The sequence below is a fragment of the Pangasianodon hypophthalmus genome, chromosome 17, assembly GCF_027358585.1.
Source record: "Pangasianodon hypophthalmus isolate fPanHyp1 chromosome 17, fPanHyp1.pri, whole genome shotgun sequence".
Classification (NCBI taxonomy): Eukaryota; Metazoa; Chordata; class Actinopteri; order Siluriformes; family Pangasiidae; genus Pangasianodon; species Pangasianodon hypophthalmus.
This window is the reverse complement of record NC_069726.1, coordinates 1,846,241-1,864,336: the sequence shown is the minus strand read 5'-3', so window position 1 is coordinate 1,864,336 and position 18,096 is coordinate 1,846,241. Positions and strand designations below refer to the sequence as shown.

Below are 18,096 nucleotides of genomic sequence, written 5' to 3'. Positions count from 1 at the left end.
AAGACGGATAAATAAACATTGAAAAGGTTATAATAATTATATAATTATATAGACTGTATTATACTTCTGTAAAAATCTACGAGGTTTTATTTCTGTAATTGAAGGTTGAAACATCGCTTTTATTTTCTGTCAAAATCAACGTGTTAAACGTTATTAGTCATTTGATGGACATTTCGGTTACTTGAAGCAACATTCATAAAATTAGTTTTGAGTTGTAATGTCAGATTGTATTTCCACACAAGATGTCGCTGTAGACCGTGAGTTGCAGTTCTTGGCACATTATTAATACTCCGCCTAACGCAGAACAGGAGAACAGAGCGTCACATACTTCGGACATCAGCGGGCCTCGTGCATTTTTCTTTTTCCTGCAGACATTGGATTAAATGAAAGCACTTTTCGCCTTATTTTGGAATATCCAGTAAAAGTAAGCGATGGTTGGAGCGGACAGTGCTCGCTCTGCCTGGATGAAGGCTCTGCTGCTGCTGTGTTTATGGCATTTGTGTTACGGTCAGATTTCCTACTCGCTTTCAGAGGAGGCCAAGAAGGGAACCGTTGTTGGGAATCTAGCGAAGGATCTCAATCTCAGTGTGCAGGAACTGGAGTCGCGCATGTTTCAGCTTGTGACTGGATCTAACGCCAGGTATTTCGAGGTAAATCGGAAAACAGGGATTTTATTAGTTAATGACAGAATAGACCGAGAGGAGCTGTGTGAAAGCAAACAGAAATGCGTACTGAATGTTGAAGCGATGATCCACAATCCTAACAAACTCTACCGTGTTGAAATTAATATACTAGACATTAATGATAACTCTCCGGTGTTTCCAGATCAAACACTTGTTTTGGAAATTAGTGAAAATGTGCTTCCTGGAGATCGGTTTCCCTTAACTACAGCGAGTGACATGGACATCGGTAGTAATTCAGTGAAAACCTATAAAATAAATTCTAATGAATATTTTTCACTGGACCTGCAGAGTGATTCGGCTGAGCTCGTGCTTCAGAAATCTTTAGACAGAGAGAGAGAGTCAGTGATCAAGCTCGTGCTGACTGCTGTAGACGGCGGGACTCCTCCCAGATCCGGAACCATGCAGATAGTTATAAATGTGCAGGATATAAATGACAACTACCCCATCTTCACTAAATCTCTTTACAAAGTCAAGGTCCACGAAAATGCATCTGTAGGAACTAAAATCCTGTCAGTTTCCGCCACAGATGCAGACGAGGGGGTTAACGGTGAAGTGAGTTACTCTATTGTTAGTGATGCCCGAAAGGCGGCATTAGACTTATTCTCCATAAATCCTGTTTCTGGTGATATCACTGTCAAAGGAAATATTGATTATGAGGAAAATCCAGCGATAGAACTCGGAATTCAATCTCAGGACAAAGGATATTCTCAAAGGAGATCCAGATGTAAAGTCCTAATTGAAATCGTGGATGTGAATGACAATGCACCAGAGATATCAGTTACTCTGCTCATCAGCTCCATAAGCGAGGACATCAAACCTGGCACAGATGTTGCATTAATCACTGTATCAGATAAAGATAGTGGAACGAATGGTAAAGTAAACTGTAAAATTATAGCACCGAGTCCTTTTAAATTACAGCTATCATATAAAAACTCTTACGCTCTTGTTGTGAATGAAGCTCTGGACAGAGAGCGAGTCTCACAATATAATGTCACAGTTGTGGCTAATGATGAGGGAACTCCTTCTCTCTCGAGCAGTAACGTTATAACAGTTCATGTCTCTGATGTGAATGATAACGCGCCTTTGTTTCCTGCACCGGTGATAAACATTAGTGTGAAAGAGAATAGTCCAGTTGGAGGGCTGTTGGCATCACTAACGGCGCGAGACTCAGACATCGGTGAAAATGCCCTTGTTTCGTATTCTTTAATTGATGCAGAGAGCAGCAGAGTGTCAAATCTGATGAACATTAACTCACACACCGGTGAACTGTACAGCCTGAAGTCTTTCGATTACGAAGAAACGAAAAGACTTGAGTTTAAAGTTCAAGCCACTGACTCTGGTGTCTCTCCACTAAGTAGTAACGTGACTGTAAATGTTTTTATCCTGGATGAGAATGACAACAGTCCTGTTTTTCTCCCTCCTTATTCTGAACCTGGATCAGTGAACACTGAGAACATTCCCTACTCTGCTGAAGCGGGCTATTTTGTGGCTAAAGTCAGAGCTGTAGACGCTGATTCAGGTTATAATGCACTATTATCTTATCACATAAGTGAAGCAAAGGGAACGAATCTCTTCCGAATCGGAACCAGCACAGGAGAAATAAGGACTAAAAGACGAATGAGTGACAATGACTTAAAAACTCACCCGCTTATCATTACTGTCTCGGATAATGGAGAACCTTCACTGTCCACAACTATGAGTATTGAAGTTGTGGTTGTGGAAAATATGGACAGGCTGCAGCCTTCACTAAGACAAGTGCCAGTGAAGGAGGAGAATTTCTCTAATCTGAATCTCTATCTGCTGATCGCTATTGTCTCAGTGTCAGTGATATTTTTACTGAGCCTCATCGCTTTAATAGCAGCTAAATGCTACGGGACAGACGGAGGTTTCAGCAGGTCCAGCGCTCCAGTGGTCACTACACACCCTGACGGGAGCTGGTCTTACTCTAAATCCACTCAGCAGTATGATGTGTGTTTTAGCTCAGACACACTGAAGAGTGACGTAGTGGTTTTCCCCTCGCCGTTTCCGCCTGCAGACGCAGAGCTGATCAGCATTAATGGAGGAGACACTTTTACTCGAACTCAGACTCTTCCCAGCACTGGGAAGGTAAGACCTTGTTTAATTTAGTCACTTACTAATTTTTCAGCGTTTTTAGTCTCTTGTGAACTCTCTTCCATGTAGATTTGTGGGTCGTTAGAATGATTGTGCTTGAAGTTGACTTTTTCAACTGCATTTCTTACTCACTTCAATTTCCTCTCCTTTTGTTTAATGTTTACGAGTTCTGTAAACCTTCATAAAGCCTCCTATATAGTGTCGTACAACACTTACGTCAATTTTTTTAATAGACCTGACTTCACCTTTCTCGTTGACTATCACAGATCGTATATGTTTTTGTTGACCAGTTAAGGTTTTCAATTTAATTCCGCTGGTATTATTGCAGGTGGGAAGGTTTATCTAAGGCACGTTTGAAAAACTTTTATGGGGTTTCGTCCGGATTTAGATTGAAATCAACACCACGATTGTGGACAGCGACAAGTTTGAGGTTAACAAAGGAACTGTGGATAATATTGCAGACAAACGTCACAAATACAGGGAAGTGAAAAAGGGAGCAAGGAAGGAAAGAAGGAATGAAGGAAAGAAAGAAAGAAAGAAAGAAAGTAAAAGTTAGAAAGGAAGGAAGGAAAGAAAGAGGTTTGTATATTTTCTTACTTCTTAGAGGAAGAGCTTTGTCGCCATTTTTAATGCCATGGAGTTTAAAATGTGTTTCTAATATACAGGAACAACGTGTGAGAAACAAAACGTGGTAAATGGTTTAAAAAGTCTATTCATGCTTTTATCAAAAGTGCTGATACAAAACAACGCTTGCAAACTTTAAATGTCTCAATGTTAGAAACTATATTTATTAAATATTATTGAATAATATATTTAATAATAAACGTCTATAGTTTACTAGCATTTTTTTAATAAATGAGTTCACTTTCTGATTCAAAGCTGGTTAAAAAAATATGACCATTTTTATTAATGTCGTATAAAAAGACATTGAAAAGGTCATGATTATATAATTATATAGACTGTATTATACTTCTGTAAAAATCTACGAGGTTTTATTTCTGTAATTGAAGGTTGAAACATCGCTTTTATTTTCTGTCAAAATCAACGTGTTAAACGTTATTAGTCATTTGATGGACATTTCTGTTACTTGAAGCAACATTCATAAAATTAGTTTTGAGTTGTAATGTCAGATTGTATTTCCACACAAGATGTCGCTGTAGACCGTGAGTTGCAGTTCTTGGCACATTATTAATACTCCGCCTAACGCAGAACAGGAGAACAGAGCGTCACATACTTCGGACATCAGCGGGCCTCGTGCATTTTTCTTTTTCCTGCAGACATTGGATTAAATGAAAGCACTTTTCGCCTTATTTTGGAATATCCAGTAAAAGTAAGCGATGGTTGGAGCGGACAGTGCTCGCTCTGCCTGGATGAAGGCTCTGCTGCTGCTGTGTTTATGGCATTTGTGTTACGGTCAGATTTCCTACTCGCTTTCAGAGGAGGCCAAGAAGGGAACCGTTGTTGGGAATCTAGCGAAGGATCTCAATCTCAGTGTGCAGGAACTGGAGTCGCGCATGTTTCAGCTTGTGACTGGATCTAACGCCAGGTATTTCGAGGTAAATCGGAAAACAGGGATTTTATTAGTTAATGACAGAATAGACCGAGAGGAGCTGTGTGAAAGCAAACAGAAATGCGTACTGAATGTTGAAGCGATGATCCACAATCCTCACAAACTCTACCGTGTTGAAATTAATATACTAGACATTAATGATAACTCTCCGGTGTTTCCACGTCAAGGATTTGCTTTGAATATTACTGAAAATATGCTTCCTGGAGATCGTTTTCCAGTAATCAAGGCGCGTGACATGGACATCGGTAGTAATTCAGTAAAAACCTATAAAATAAACACAAATGAATATTTTTCACTGGACATGCAGAGTGATTCGGCTGAGCTCGTGCTTCAGAAATCTTTAGACAGAGAGAGAGAGTCAGTGATCAAGCTCGTGCTGACTGCTGTAGACGGCGGGACTCCTCCCAGATCCGGAACCATGCAGATAGTTATAAATGTGCTGGATATAAATGACAACAGCCCCGTTTTTACGAAGCCGCTTTACAAAGTCAAGGTCCAGGAGAATGCATCTGTAGGAACTAAAATAATCACCGTTTCCGCTGCAGATGCAGACGAGGGGGTTAACAGTGAAGTGTCTTACTCTATTGTAAGTGATGAGGAAAAGTCGGCTATGGACTCATTCTCCATAAATCCTGTTTCTGGGGACATCATTGTTAAAGCTAATATTGATTATGAGGAACATGCTGCAGTTGAACTGAGAATTCAGGCTCAAGACAAAGGATATTCTCCGCGAATGTCCAGATGTAAAGTGTTAATTGAAGTCGTGGATGTGAATGACAATGCACCAGAGATATCAGTTACTCTGCTCATGAGCCCCATAAGCGAGGACATCAAACCTGGCACAGATGTTGCATTAATCACTGTATCAGATAAAGATAGTGGAACGAATGGTAAAGTAAACTGTAAAATTATAGCACCTAGTCCTTTTAAATTACAGCTATCATATAAAAACTCTTACGCTCTTGTTGTGAATGAAGCTCTGGACAGAGAGCGAGTCTCACAATATAATGTCACAGTTGTGGCTAATGATGAGGGAACTCCTTCTCTCTCGAGCAGTAACGTTATAACAGTTCATGTCTCTGATGTGAATGATAACGCGCCTTTGTTTCCTGCACCGGTGATAAACATTAGTGTGAAAGAGAATAGTCCAGTTGGAGGGCTGTTGGCATCACTAACGGCGCGAGACTCAGACATCGGTGAAAATGCCCTTGTTTCGTATTCTTTAATTGATGCAGAGAGCAGCAGAGTGTCAAATCTGATGAACATTAACTCACACACCGGTGAACTGTACAGCCTGAAGTCTTTCGATTATGAAGAAACGAAAAGACTTGAGTTTAAAGTTCAAGCCACTGACTCTGGTGTCCCTCCACTAAGTAGTAACGTGACTGTAAATGTTTTTATCCTGGATGAGAATGACAACAGTCCAGTTTTTCTCCCTCCTTATTCTGAACCTGGATCAGTGAACACTGAGAACATTCCCTACTCTGCTGAAGCGGGCTATTTTGTGGCTAAAGTCAGAGCTGTAGACGCTGATTCAGGTTATAATGCACTATTATCTTATCACATAAGTGAAGCAAAGGGAACGAATCTCTTCCGAATCGGAACCAGCACAGGAGAAATAAGGACTAAAAGACGAATGAGTGACAATGACTTAAAAACTCACCCGCTTATCATTACTGTCTCGGATAATGGAGAACCTTCACTGTCCACAACTATGAGTATTGAAGTTGTGGTTGTGGAAAATATGGACAGGCTGCAGCCTTCACTAAGACAAGTGCCAGTGAAGGAGGAGAATTTCTCTAATCTTAATCTCTATCTGCTGATCGCTATTGTCTCAGTGTCAGTGATATTTTTACTGAGCCTCATCGCTTTAATAGCAGCTAAATGCTACGGGACAGACGGAGGTTTCAGCAGGTCCAGCGCTCCAGTGGTCACTACACACCCTGACGGGAGCTGGTCTTACTCTAAATCCACTCAGCAGTATGATGTGTGTTTTAGCTCAGACACACTGAAGAGTGACGTAGTGGTTTTCCCCTCGCCGTTTCCGCCTGCAGACGCAGAGCTGATCAGCATTAATGGAGGAGACACTTTTACTCGAACTCAGACTCTTCCCAGCACTGGGAAGGTAAGACCTTGTTTAATTTAGTCACTTACTAATTTTTCAGCGTTTTTAGTCTCTTGTGAACTCTCTTCCATGTCGTTTTGTGGGTCGTTAGAATGATTGTGCTTGAAGTTGACTTTTTCAACTGCATTTCTTACTCACTTCAATTTCCTCTCCTTTTGTTTAATGTTTACGAGTTCTCTAAACCTTCATAAAGCCTCCTATATAGTGTCGTACAACACTTACGTCAATTTTTTTAATAGACCTGACTTCACCTTTCTCGTTGACTATCACAGATCGTATATGTTTTTGTTGACCAGTTAAGGTTTTCAATTTAATTCCGCTGGTATTAATGCAGGTGGGAAGGTTTATCTAAGGCACGTTTGAAAAACTTTTATGGGGTTTCGTCCGGATTTAGATTGAAATCAACACCACGATTGTGGACAGCGACTAGTTTGAGCTTTACCAAAGGAACTGTGGATAATATTGCAGACAAACGTCACAAATACAGGGAAGTGAAAAAGGGAGCAAGGAAGGAAAGAAGGAAAGAAAGAAAGAAAGGAAGGAAAGAAAGAGGTTTGTATATTTTCCTACTTCTTAGAGGAAGAGCTTTGTCGCCATTTTTAATGCCATGGAGTTTTAAATGTGTTTCTAATATACAGGAACAACGTGTGAGAAACAAAACGTAGTAAATGGTTTAAAAAGTCTATCCATGCTTTTATCAAAAGTGGTTTTACACATCAATGATTGTTAACTTTAAATTTCCTCATGTTCGAAACTGTATTTATGAAATATTATTGATTAATATATTTAATAAGAAACGTCTATAGTTCATTAGCATTAAAAAAAAAAATTAATGTGAGTTCACTTTCTGATTCAAAGCTGGTTAATAAAAATATGACAAATTTTATTAATGAAGGATAAAACAACATTGAACAAGTCATAATGATTGTATAATTATATAGTCTGTATTATACTTCCCTAAAAATCTGCGAGGTTTTATTTCTGTAATTGAAGGTTGGAACATCGCTTTTATTTTCTGTCAAAATCAACGTGTTAAACGTTATTAGTCATTTGATGGACATTTCGATTATTTGAAGCAACATTCATAAAATTAGTTTTGAGTTGTAATGTCAGATTGTATTTCCACACAAGATGTCGCTGTAGACCGTGAGTTGCAGTTCTTGGCACATTATTAATACTCCGCCTAACGCAGAACAGGAGAACAGAGCGTCACATACTTCGGACATCAGCGGGCCTCGTGCATTTTTCTTTTTCCTGCAGACATTGGATTAAATGAAAGCACTTTTCGCCTTATTTTGGAATATCCAGTAAAAGTAAGCGATGGTTGGAGCGGACAGTGCTCGCTCTGCCTGGATGAAGGCTCTGCTGCTGCTGTGTTTATGGGATTTGTGTTACGGTCAGATTTCCTACTCGCTTTCAGAGGAGGCCAAGAAGGGAACCGTTGTTGGGAATCTAGCGAAGGATCTCAATCTCAGTGTGCAGGAACTGGAGTCGCGCATGTTTCAGCTTGTGACTGGATCTAACGCCAGGTATTTCGAGGTAAATCGGAAAACAGGGATTTTATTAGTTAATGACAGAATAGACCGAGAGGAGCTGTGTGAAAGCAAACAGAAATGCGTATTGAATGTTGAAGCGATGATCCACAATCCTAACAAACTCTACCGTGTTGAAATTAATATACTAGACATTAATGATAACTCTCCAGTGTTTCCACGTCAAGTATTTGCTTTGAATATTAGTGAAAATGTGCTTATTGGAGATCGGTTTCCCTTAACTACAGCACGTGACATCGACATCGGTAGTAATTCAGTGAAAACCTATAAAATAAACACAAATGAATATTTTTCACTGGACATGGAGAGTGATTCAGTTGAGCTCGTGCTTCAGAAATCTTTAGACAGAGAGAGAGAATCGGTGATCAAGCTCGTGCTGACTGCTGTAGACGGCGGGACTCCTCCCAGATCCGGAACCATGCAGATTGTTATAAATGTGCTGGATATAAATGACAACTACCCCGTCTTCACTAAACCACTGTACAAAGTCAAGGTCCAGGAGAATGCACCTGTTGGAACTAAAATCCTGTCAGTTTCTGCTACAGATGCAGACGAGGGAAATAACGGTGAAGTGTCTTACTCTATGGTTAGTGATGAGGAAAACTCGGCATTAGACTTATTCTCCATAAATCGTGTTTCTGGGGACATCATTGTTAAAGCTAATATTGATTATGAGGAACACGCTGCAGTTGAACTGAGAATTCAGGCTCAAGACAGAGGACAGTCTCCGCGAATGTCCAGATGTAAAGTGTTAATTGAAGTCGTGGATGTGAATGACAATGCACCAGAGATATCAGTTACTCTGCTCATCAGCTCCATAAGCGAGGACATCAAACCTGGCACAGATGTTGCATTAATCACTGTATCAGATAAAGATAGTGGAACGAATGGGAAAGTCGATTGTAAAATTATAGCACCGAGTCCTTTTAAATTACAGCTATCATACAAAAACTCTTACGCTCTTGTTGTGAATGAAGCTCTGGACAGAGAGCGAGTCTCACAATATAATGTCACAGTTGTGGCTAATGATGAGGGAACTCCTTCTCTCTCGAGCAGTAACGTTATAACAGTTCATGTCTCTGATGTGAATGATAACGCGCCTTTGTTTCCTGCACCGGTGATAAACATTAGTGTGAAAGAGAATAGTCCAGTTGGAGGGCTGTTGGCATCACTAACGGCGCGAGACTCAGACATCGGTGAAAATGCCCTTGTTTCGTATTCTTTAATTGATGCAGAGAGCAGCAGAGTGTCAAATCTGATGAACATTAACTCACACACCGGTGAACTGTACAGCCTGAAGTCTTTCGATTACGAAGAAACGAAAAGACTTGAGTTTAAAGTTCAAGCCACTGACTCTGGTGTCCCTCCACTAAGTAGTAACGTGACTGTAAATGTTTTTATCCTGGATGAGAATGACAACAGTCCTGTTTTTCTCCCTCCTTATTCTGAACCTGGATCAGTGAACACTGAGAACATTCCCTACTCTGCTGAAGCGGGCTATTTTGTGGCTAAAGTCAGAGCTGTAGACGCTGATTCAGGTTATAATGCATTATTATCTTATCACGTAAGTGAAGCAAAGGGAACGAATCTCTTCCGAATCGGAACCAGCACAGGAGAAATAAGGACTAAAAGACGAATGAGTGACAATGACTTAAAAACTCACCCGCTTATCATTACTGTCTCGGATAATGGAGAACCTTCACTGTCCACAACTATGAGTATTGAAGTTGTGGTTGTGGAAAATATGGACAGGCTGCAGCCTTCACTAAGACAAGTGCCAGTGAAGGAGGAGAATTTCTCTAATCTGAATCTCTATCTGCTGATCGCTATTGTCTCAGTGTCAGTGATATTTTTACTGAGCCTCATCGCTTTAATAGCAGCTAAATGCTACGGGACAGACGGAGGTTTCAGCAGGTCCAGCGCTCCAGTGGTCACTACACACCCTGACGGGAGCTGGTCTTACTCTAAATCCACTCAGCAGTATGATGTGTGTTTTAGCTCAGACACACTGAAGAGTGACGTAGTGGTTTTCCCCTCGCCGTTTCCGCCTGCAGACGCAGAGCTGATCAGCATTAATGGAGGAGACACTTTTACTCGAACTCAGACTCTTCCCAGCACTGGGAAGGTAAGACCTTGTTTAATTTAGTCACTTCCTAATTTTTAAGCGTTTTTAGTCTCTTGTGAACTCTCTTCCATGTCGTTTTGTGGGTCGTTAGAATGATTGTGCTTGAAGTTGACTTTTTCAACTGCATTTCTTACTCACTTCAATTTCCTCTCCTTTTGTTTAATGTTTACGAGTTCTCTAAACCTTCATAAAGCCTCCTATATAGTGTCGTACAACACTTACGTCAATTTTTTTAATAGACCTGACTTCACCTTTCTCGTTGACTATCACAGATCGTATATGTTTTTGTTGACCAGTTAAGGTTTTCAATTTAATTCCGCTGGTATTAATGCAGGTGGGAAGGTTTATCTAAGGCAAGTTTGAAAAACTTTTATGGGGTTTCGTCCGGATTTAGATTGAAATCAGCACCACGATTGTGGACAGCGACAAGTTTGAGCTTTACCAAGGGAACTGTGGATAATATTGCAGACAAACGTCACAAATACAGGGAAGTGAAAAAGGGATCAAGGAAGGAAAGAAGGAAAGAAAGAAAGAAAGAAAGAAAGAAAGAAAAAGAAAGGAAGGAAAGAAAGAAGTTTGTTTATTTTCTTACTTCTTAGAGGAAGAGCTTTGTCGCCATTTTTAATGCCATGGAGTTTTAAATGTGTTTCTAATATACAGGAACAACGTGTGAGAAACAAAACGTAGTAAATGGTTTAAAAAGTCTATCCATGCTTTTATCAAAAGTGGTTTTACACATCAATGATTGTTAACTTTAAATTTCCTCATGTTCGAAACTGTATTTATGAAATATTATTGATTAATATATTTAATAAGAAACGTCTATAGTTCATTAGCATTAAAAAAAAAAATTAATGTGAGTTCACTTTCTGATTCAAAGCTGGTTAATAAAAATATGACAAATTTTATTAATGAAGGATAAAACAACATTGAACAAGTCATAATGATTGTATAATTATATAGTCTGTATTATACTTCCCTAAAAATCTGCGAGGTTTTATTTCTGTAATTGAAGGTTGGAACATCGCTTTTATTTTCTGTCAAAATCAACGTGTTAAACGTTATTAGTCATTTGATGGACATTTCGGTTACTTGAAGCAACATTCATAAAATTAGTTTTGAGTTGTAATGTCAGATTGTATTTCCACACAAGATGTCGCTGTAGACCGTGAGTTGCAGTTCTTGGCACATTATTAATACTCCGCCTAACGCAGAACAGGAGAACAGAGCGTCACATACTTCGGACATCAGCGGGCCTCGTGCATTTTTCTTTTTCCTGCAGACATTGGATTAAATGAAAGCACTTTTCGCCTTATTTTGGAATATCCAGTAAAAGTAAGCGATGGTTGGAGCGGACAGTGCTCGCTCTGCCTGGATGAAGGCTCTGCTGCTGCTGTGTTTATGGCATTTGTGTTACGGTCAGATTTCCTACTCGCTTTCAGAGGAGGCCAAGAAGGGAACCGTTGTTGGGAATCTAGCGAAGGATCTCAATCTCAGTGTGCAGGAACTGGAGTCGCGCATGTTTCAGCTTGTGACTGGATCTAACGCCAGGTATTTCGAGGTAAATCGGAAAACAGGGATTTTATTAGTTAATGACAGAATAGACCGAGAGGAGCTGTGTGAAAGCAAACAGAAATGCGTATTGAATGTTGAAGCGATGATCCACAATCCTAACAAACTCTACCGTGTTGAAATTAATATACTAGACATTAATGATAACTCTCCAGTGTTTCCAGATCAAACACTTGTTTTGGAAATTAGTGAAAATGTGCTTATTGGAGATCGGTTTCCCTTAACTACAGCGAGTGACATGGACATCGGTAGTAATTCAGTGAAAACCTATAAAATAAATTCTAATGAATATTTTTCACTGGACATGCAGAGTGATTCGGCTGAGCTCGTGCTTCAGAAATCTTTAGACAGAGAGAGAGAGTCAGTGATCAAGCTCGTGCTGACTGCTGTAGACGGCGGGACTCCTCCCAGATCCGGAACCATGCAGATTGTTATAAATGTGCTGGATATAAATGACAACTACCCCGTCTTCACTAAACCTCTGTACAAAGTCAAGGTCCAGGAGAATGCATCTGTTGGAACTAAAATCCTGACCGTTTCCGCTGCAGATGCAGACGAGGGAAATAACGGTGAAGTGAGTTACTCTATTGTTAGTGATGCCCGAAACGCGGCATTAGACTTATTCTCCATAAATCCTGTTTCTGGTGATATCACTGTTAAAGGAAATATTGATTATGAGGAAAGCTCTGCTATAGAACTGAGAATTCAGGCTCAGGACAGAGGACAGTCTCCGCGAAAGTCCAGATGTAAAGTGTTAATTGAAGTCGTGGATGTGAATGACAATGCACCAGAGATATCAGTTACTCTGCTCATCAGCTCCATAAGCGAAGACATCAAACCTGGCACAGATGTTGCATTAATCACTGTATCAGATAAAGATAGTGGAACGAATGGTAAAGTAAACTGTAAAATTATAGCACCGAGTCCTTTTAAATTACAGCTATCATATAAAAACTCTTACGCTCTTGTTGTGAATGAAGCTCTGGACAGAGAGCGAGTCTCACAATATGATGTCACAGTTGTGGCTAATGATGAGGGAACTCCTTCTCTCTCGAGCAGTAACGTTATAACAGTTCATGTCTCTGATGTGAATGATAACGCGCCTTTGTTTCCTGCACCGGTGATAAACATTAGTGTGAAAGAGAATAGTCCAGTTGGAGGGCTGTTGGCATCACTAACGGCGCGAGACTCAGACATCGGTGAAAATGCCCTTGTTTCGTATTCTTTAATTGATGCAGAGAGCAGCAGAGTGTCAAATCTGATGAACATTAACTCACACACCGGTGAACTGTACAGCCTGAAGTCTTTCGATTACGAAGAAACGAAAAGACTTGAGTTTAAAGTTCAAGCCACTGACTCTGGTGTCCCTCCACTAAGTAGTAACGTGACTGTAAATGTTTTTATCCTGGATGAGAATGACAACAGTCCAGTTTTTCTCCCTCCTTATTCTGAACCTGGATCAGTGAACACTGAGAACATTCCCTACTCTGCTGAAGCGGGCTATTTTGTGGCTAAAGTCAGAGCTGTAGACGCTGATTCAGGTTATAACGCACTATTATCTTATCACATAAGTGAAGCAAAGGGAACGAATCTCTTCCGAATCGGAACCAGCACAGGAGAAATAAGGACTAAAAGACGAATGAGTGACAATGACTTAAAAACTCACCCGCTTATCATTACTGTCTCGGATAATGGAGAACCTTCACTGTCCACAACTATGAGTATTGAAGTTGTGGTTGTGGAAAATATGGACAGGCTGCAGCCTTCACTAAGACAAGTGCCAGTAAAGGAGGAGAATTTCTCTAATCTGAATCTCTATCTGCTGATCGCTATTGTCTCAGTGTCAGTGATATTTTTACTGAGCCTCATCGCTTTAATAGCAGCTAAATGCTACGGGACAGACGGAGGTTTCAGCAGGTCCAGCGCTCCAGTGGTCACTACACACCCTGACGGGAGCTGGTCTTACTCTAAATCCACTCAGCAGTATGATGTGTGTTTTAGCTCAGACACACTGAAGAGTGACGTAGTGGTTTTCCCCTCGCCGTTTCCGCCTGCAGACGCAGAGCTGATCAGCATTAATGGAGGAGACACTTTTACTCGAACTCAGACTCTTCCCAGCACTGGGAAGGTAAGACCTTGTTTAATTTAGTCTCTTCCTAATTTTTCAGCGTTTTTAGTCTCTTGAGAACTCTCTTCCATGTCGTTTTGTGGGTCGTTAGAATGATTGTGCTTGAAGTTGACTTTTTCAACTGCATTTCTTACTCACTTCAATTTCCTCTCCTTTTGTTTAATGTTTACGAGTTCTCTAAACCTTCATAAAGCCTCCTATATAGTGTCGTACAACACTTACGTCAATTTTTTTAATAGACCTGACTTCACCTTTCTCGTTGACTATCACAGATCGTATATGTTTTTGTTGACCAGTTAAGGTTTTCAATTTAATTCCGCTGGTATTAATGCAGGTGGGAAGGTTTATCTAAGGCAAGTTTAAAAAACTTTTATGGGGTTTCGTCCGGATTTAGATTGAAATCAACACCACGATTGTGGACAGCGACTAGTTTGAGGTTTACCAAAGGAACTGTGGATAATATTGCAGACAAACGTCACAAATACAGGTAAGTGAAAAAGGGAGCAAGGAAGGAAAGAAGGAAAGAAAGAAAGAAAGAAAGAAAGAAAGAAAGAAAAAGAAAGGAAGGAAAGAAAGAAGTTTGTTTATTTTCTTACATCTTAGAGGAAGAGCTTTGTCGCCATTTTTAATGCCATGGAGTTTTAAATGTGTTTCTAATATACAGGAACAACGTGTGAGAAACAAAACGTGGTAAATGGCTTAAAAAGTCTATCCACGCTTTTATCAAAAGTGGTTTTACACATCAATGATTATTAACTTTAAATTTCCTCATGTTCGAAACTGTATTTATGAAATATTATTGAATAATATATTTAATAAGAAACGTCTATAGTTCACTAGCATTTAAAAAAAAAATTAATGTGAGTTCACTTTCTGATTCAAAGCTGGTTAATAAAAATATGACATTTTTTTTTATTAATGTCGTATAAAAAGACATTGAAAAGGTCATGATTATATAATTATATAGGCTGTATTATACTTCTGTAAAAATCTACGAGGTTTTATTTCTGTAATTGAAGGTTGAAACATCGCTTTTATTTTCTGTCAAAATCAACGTGTTAAACGTTATTAGTCATTTGATGGACATTTCGATTATTTGAAGCAACATTCATAAAATTAATTTTGAGTTGTAATGTCAGATTGTATTTCCACACAAGATGTCGCTGTAGACCGTGAGTTGCAGTTCTTGGCACATTATTAATACTCCGCCTAACGCAGAACAGGAGAACAGAGCGTCACATACTTCGGACATCAGCGGGCCTCGTGCATTTTTCTTTTTCCTGCAGACATTGGATTAAATGAAAGCACTTTTCGCCTTATTTTGGAATATCTAGTAAAAGTAAGCGATGGTTGGAGCGGACAGTGCTCGCTCTGCCTGGATGAAGGCTCTGCTGCTGCTGTGTTTATGGCATTTGTGTTACGGTCAGATTTCCTACTCGCTTTCAGAGGAGGCCAAGAAGGGAACCGTTGTTGGGAATCTAGCGAAGGATCTCAATCTCAGTGTGCAGGAACTGGAGTCGCGCATGTTTCAGCTTGTGACTGGATCTAACGCCAGGTATTTCGAGGTAAATCGGAAAACAGGGATTTTATTAGTTAATGACAGAATAGACCGAGAGGAGCTGTGTGAAAGCAAACAGAAATGCGTACTGAATGTTGAAGCGATGATCCACAATCCTCACAAACTCTACCGTGTTGAAATTAATATACTAGACATTAATGATAACTCTCCAGTGTTTCCAGATGAAACACTTGTTTTGAATATTGCTGAAAATGTGCTTATTGGAGATCGGTTTCCCTTAACTACAGCACGTGACATGGACATCGGTAGTAATTCAGTGAAAACCTATAAAATAAATTCTAATGAATATTTTTCACTGGACCTGCAGAGTGATTCATCTGAGCTCGTGCTTCAGAAATCTTTAGACAGAGAGAGAGAGTCAGTGATCAAGCTCGTGCTGACTGCTGTAGACGGCGGGACTCCTCCCAGATCCGGAACCATGCAGATAGTTATAAATGTGCTGGATGTAAACGACAACAACCCCGTCTTCACTAAACCTCTGTACAAAGTCAAGGTCCAGGAGAATGCATCTGTTGGAACTAAAATCCTGACCGTTTCCGCTGCAGATGCAGACGAGGGGGTTAACAGTGAAGTGAGTTACTCTATTGTTAGTGATGCCCGAAACGCGGCATTAGACTTATTCTCCATAAATCCTGTTTCTGGTGATATCACTGTCAAAGGAAATATTGATTATGAGGAAAGCTCTGCTATAGAACTGAGAATTCAGGCTCAGGACAAAGGACATCCTCCAAGAATGTCCAGATGTAAAGTGTTAATTGAAGTCGTGGATGTGAATGACAATGCACCAGAGATATCAGTTACTCTGCTCATCAGCTCCATAAGCGAAGACATCAAACCTGGCACAGATGTTGCATTAATCACTGTATCAGATAAAGATAGTGGAACGAATGGCAAAGTAAACTGTAAAATTATAGCACCGAGTCCTTTTAAATTACAGCTATCATATAAAAACTCTTACGCTCTTGTTGTGAATGAAGCTCTGGACAGAGAGCGAGTCTCACAATATGATGTCACAGTTGTGGCTAATGATGAGGGAACTCCTTCTCTCTCGAGCAGTAACGTTATAACAGTTCATGTCTCTGATGTGAATGATAACGCGCCTTTGTTTCCTGCACCGGTGATAAACATTAGTGTGAAAGAGAATAGTCCAGTTGGAGGGCTGTTGGCATCACTAACGGCGCGAGACTCAGACATCGGTGAAAATGCCCTTGTTTCGTATTCTTTAATTGATGCAGAGAGCAGCAGAGTGTCAAATCTGATGAACATTAACTCACACACCGGTGAACTGTACAGCCTGAAGTCTTTCGATTACGAAGAAACGAAAAGACTTGAGTTTAAAGTTCAAGCCACTGACTCTGGTGTCCCTCCACTAAGTAGTAACGTGACTGTAAATGTTTTTATCCTGGATGAGAATGACAACAGTCCTGTTTTTCTCCCTCCTTATTCTGAACCTGGATCAGTGAACACTGAGAACATTCCCTACTCTGCTGAAGCGGGCTATTTTGTGGCTAAAGTCAGAGCTGTAGACGCTGATTCAGGTTATAATGCACTATTATCTTATCACATAAGTGAAGCAAAGGGAACGAATCTCTTCCGAATCGGAACCAGCACAGGAGAAATAAGGACTAAAAGACGAATGAGTGACAATGACTTAAAAACTCACCCGCTTATCATTACTGTCTCGGATAATGGAGAACCTTCACTGTCCACAACTATGAGTATTGAAGTTGTGGTTGTGGAAAATATGGACAGGCTGCAGCCTTCACTAAGACAAGTGCCAGTGAAGGAGGAGAATTTCTCTAATCTGAATCTCTATCTGCTGATCGCTATTGTCTCAGTGTCAGTGATATTTTTACTGAGCCTCATCGCTTTAATAGCAGCTAAATGCTACGGGACAGACGGAGGTTTCAGCAGGTCCAGCGCTCCAGTGGTCACTACACACCCTGACGGGAGCTGGTCTTACTCTAAATCCACTCAGCAGTATGATGTGTGTTTTAGCTCAGACACACTGAAGAGTGACGTAGTGGTTTTCCCCTCGCCGTTTCCGCCTGCAGACGCAGAGCTGATCAGCATTAATGGAGGAGACACTTTTACTCGTACTCAGACTCTTCCCAGCACTGGGAAGGTAAGACCTTGTTTAATTTAGTCACTTACTAATTTTTCAGCGTTTTTAGTCTCTTGTGAACTCTCTTCCATGTAGATTTGTGGGTCGTTAGAATGATTGTGCTTGAAGTTGACTTTTTCAACTGCATTTCTTACTCACTTCAATTTCCTCTCCTTTTGTTTAATGTTTACGAGTTCTGTAAACGTTCATAAAGCCTCCTATATAGTGTCGTACAACACTTACGTCAATTTTTTTAATAGACCTGACTTCACCTTTCTCGTTGACTATCACAGATCGTATATGTTTTTGTTGACCATTTAAGGTTTTCAATTTAATTCCGCTGGTATTAATGCAGGTGGGAAGGTTTATCTAAGGCACGTTTGAAAAACTTTTATGGGGTTTCGTCCGGATTTAGATTGAAATCAACACCACGATTGTGGACAGCGACTAGTTTGAGCTTTACCAAAGGAACTGTGGATAATATTGCAGACAAACGTCACAAATACAGGGAAGTGAAAAAGGGAGCAAGGAAGGAAAGAAGGAAA

The 18,096-nt window shown here is 40.2% G+C and overlaps 4 protein-coding genes across 4 annotated transcripts; all 4 read left to right on the top strand.

Annotated features, from left to right (window-relative positions):
* Positions 1 to 58: 58 nt before the first annotated feature.
* Positions 59 to 3,533, top strand: LOC128320915 (protocadherin alpha-2-like). The gene has a single exon (XM_053241363.1). The coding sequence runs from the start codon at positions 432 to 434 to the stop codon at positions 2,808 to 2,810; it is 2,379 nt and encodes a 792-aa protein (XP_053097338.1). The 5' UTR covers positions 59 to 431; the 3' UTR covers positions 2,811 to 3,533.
* A 255-nt stretch (positions 3,534 to 3,788) lies between these two features.
* Positions 3,789 to 7,440, top strand: LOC117599354 (protocadherin alpha-2-like). Its single transcript, XM_053241366.1, has one exon. It carries the CDS (start codon positions 4,133 to 4,135, stop codon positions 6,509 to 6,511), a length of 2,379 nt encoding a protein of 792 aa, XP_053097341.1. The 5' UTR covers positions 3,789 to 4,132; the 3' UTR covers positions 6,512 to 7,440.
* Positions 7,441 to 7,495: 55 nt separating this feature from the next.
* On the top strand, positions 7,496 to 10,195 carry LOC128320917 (protocadherin alpha-2-like). Its single transcript, XM_053241365.1, has one exon. It carries the CDS (start codon positions 7,811 to 7,813, stop codon positions 10,187 to 10,189), a length of 2,379 nt encoding a protein of 792 aa, XP_053097340.1. The 5' UTR covers positions 7,496 to 7,810; the 3' UTR covers positions 10,190 to 10,195.
* Positions 10,196 to 11,510: 1,315 nt separating this feature from the next.
* Positions 11,511 to 14,416, top strand: LOC128320916 (protocadherin alpha-2-like). The gene has a single exon (XM_053241364.1). The coding sequence runs from the start codon at positions 11,511 to 11,513 to the stop codon at positions 13,887 to 13,889; it is 2,379 nt and encodes a 792-aa protein (XP_053097339.1). The 3' UTR covers positions 13,890 to 14,416.
* Positions 14,417 to 18,096: the final 3,680 nt, after the last annotated feature.

Coding starts and splice junctions, on each gene's coding strand:
- LOC117599354 (XM_053241366.1), top strand. CDS start 4,133: ATGGTTGGAGCGGACAGTGCTCGCTCTGCCTGGATGAAGGCTCTGCTG.
- LOC128320916 (XM_053241364.1), top strand. CDS start 11,511: ATGGTTGGAGCGGACAGTGCTCGCTCTGCCTGGATGAAGGCTCTGCTG.
- LOC128320915 (XM_053241363.1), top strand. CDS start 432: ATGGTTGGAGCGGACAGTGCTCGCTCTGCCTGGATGAAGGCTCTGCTG.
- LOC128320917 (XM_053241365.1), top strand. CDS start 7,811: ATGGTTGGAGCGGACAGTGCTCGCTCTGCCTGGATGAAGGCTCTGCTG.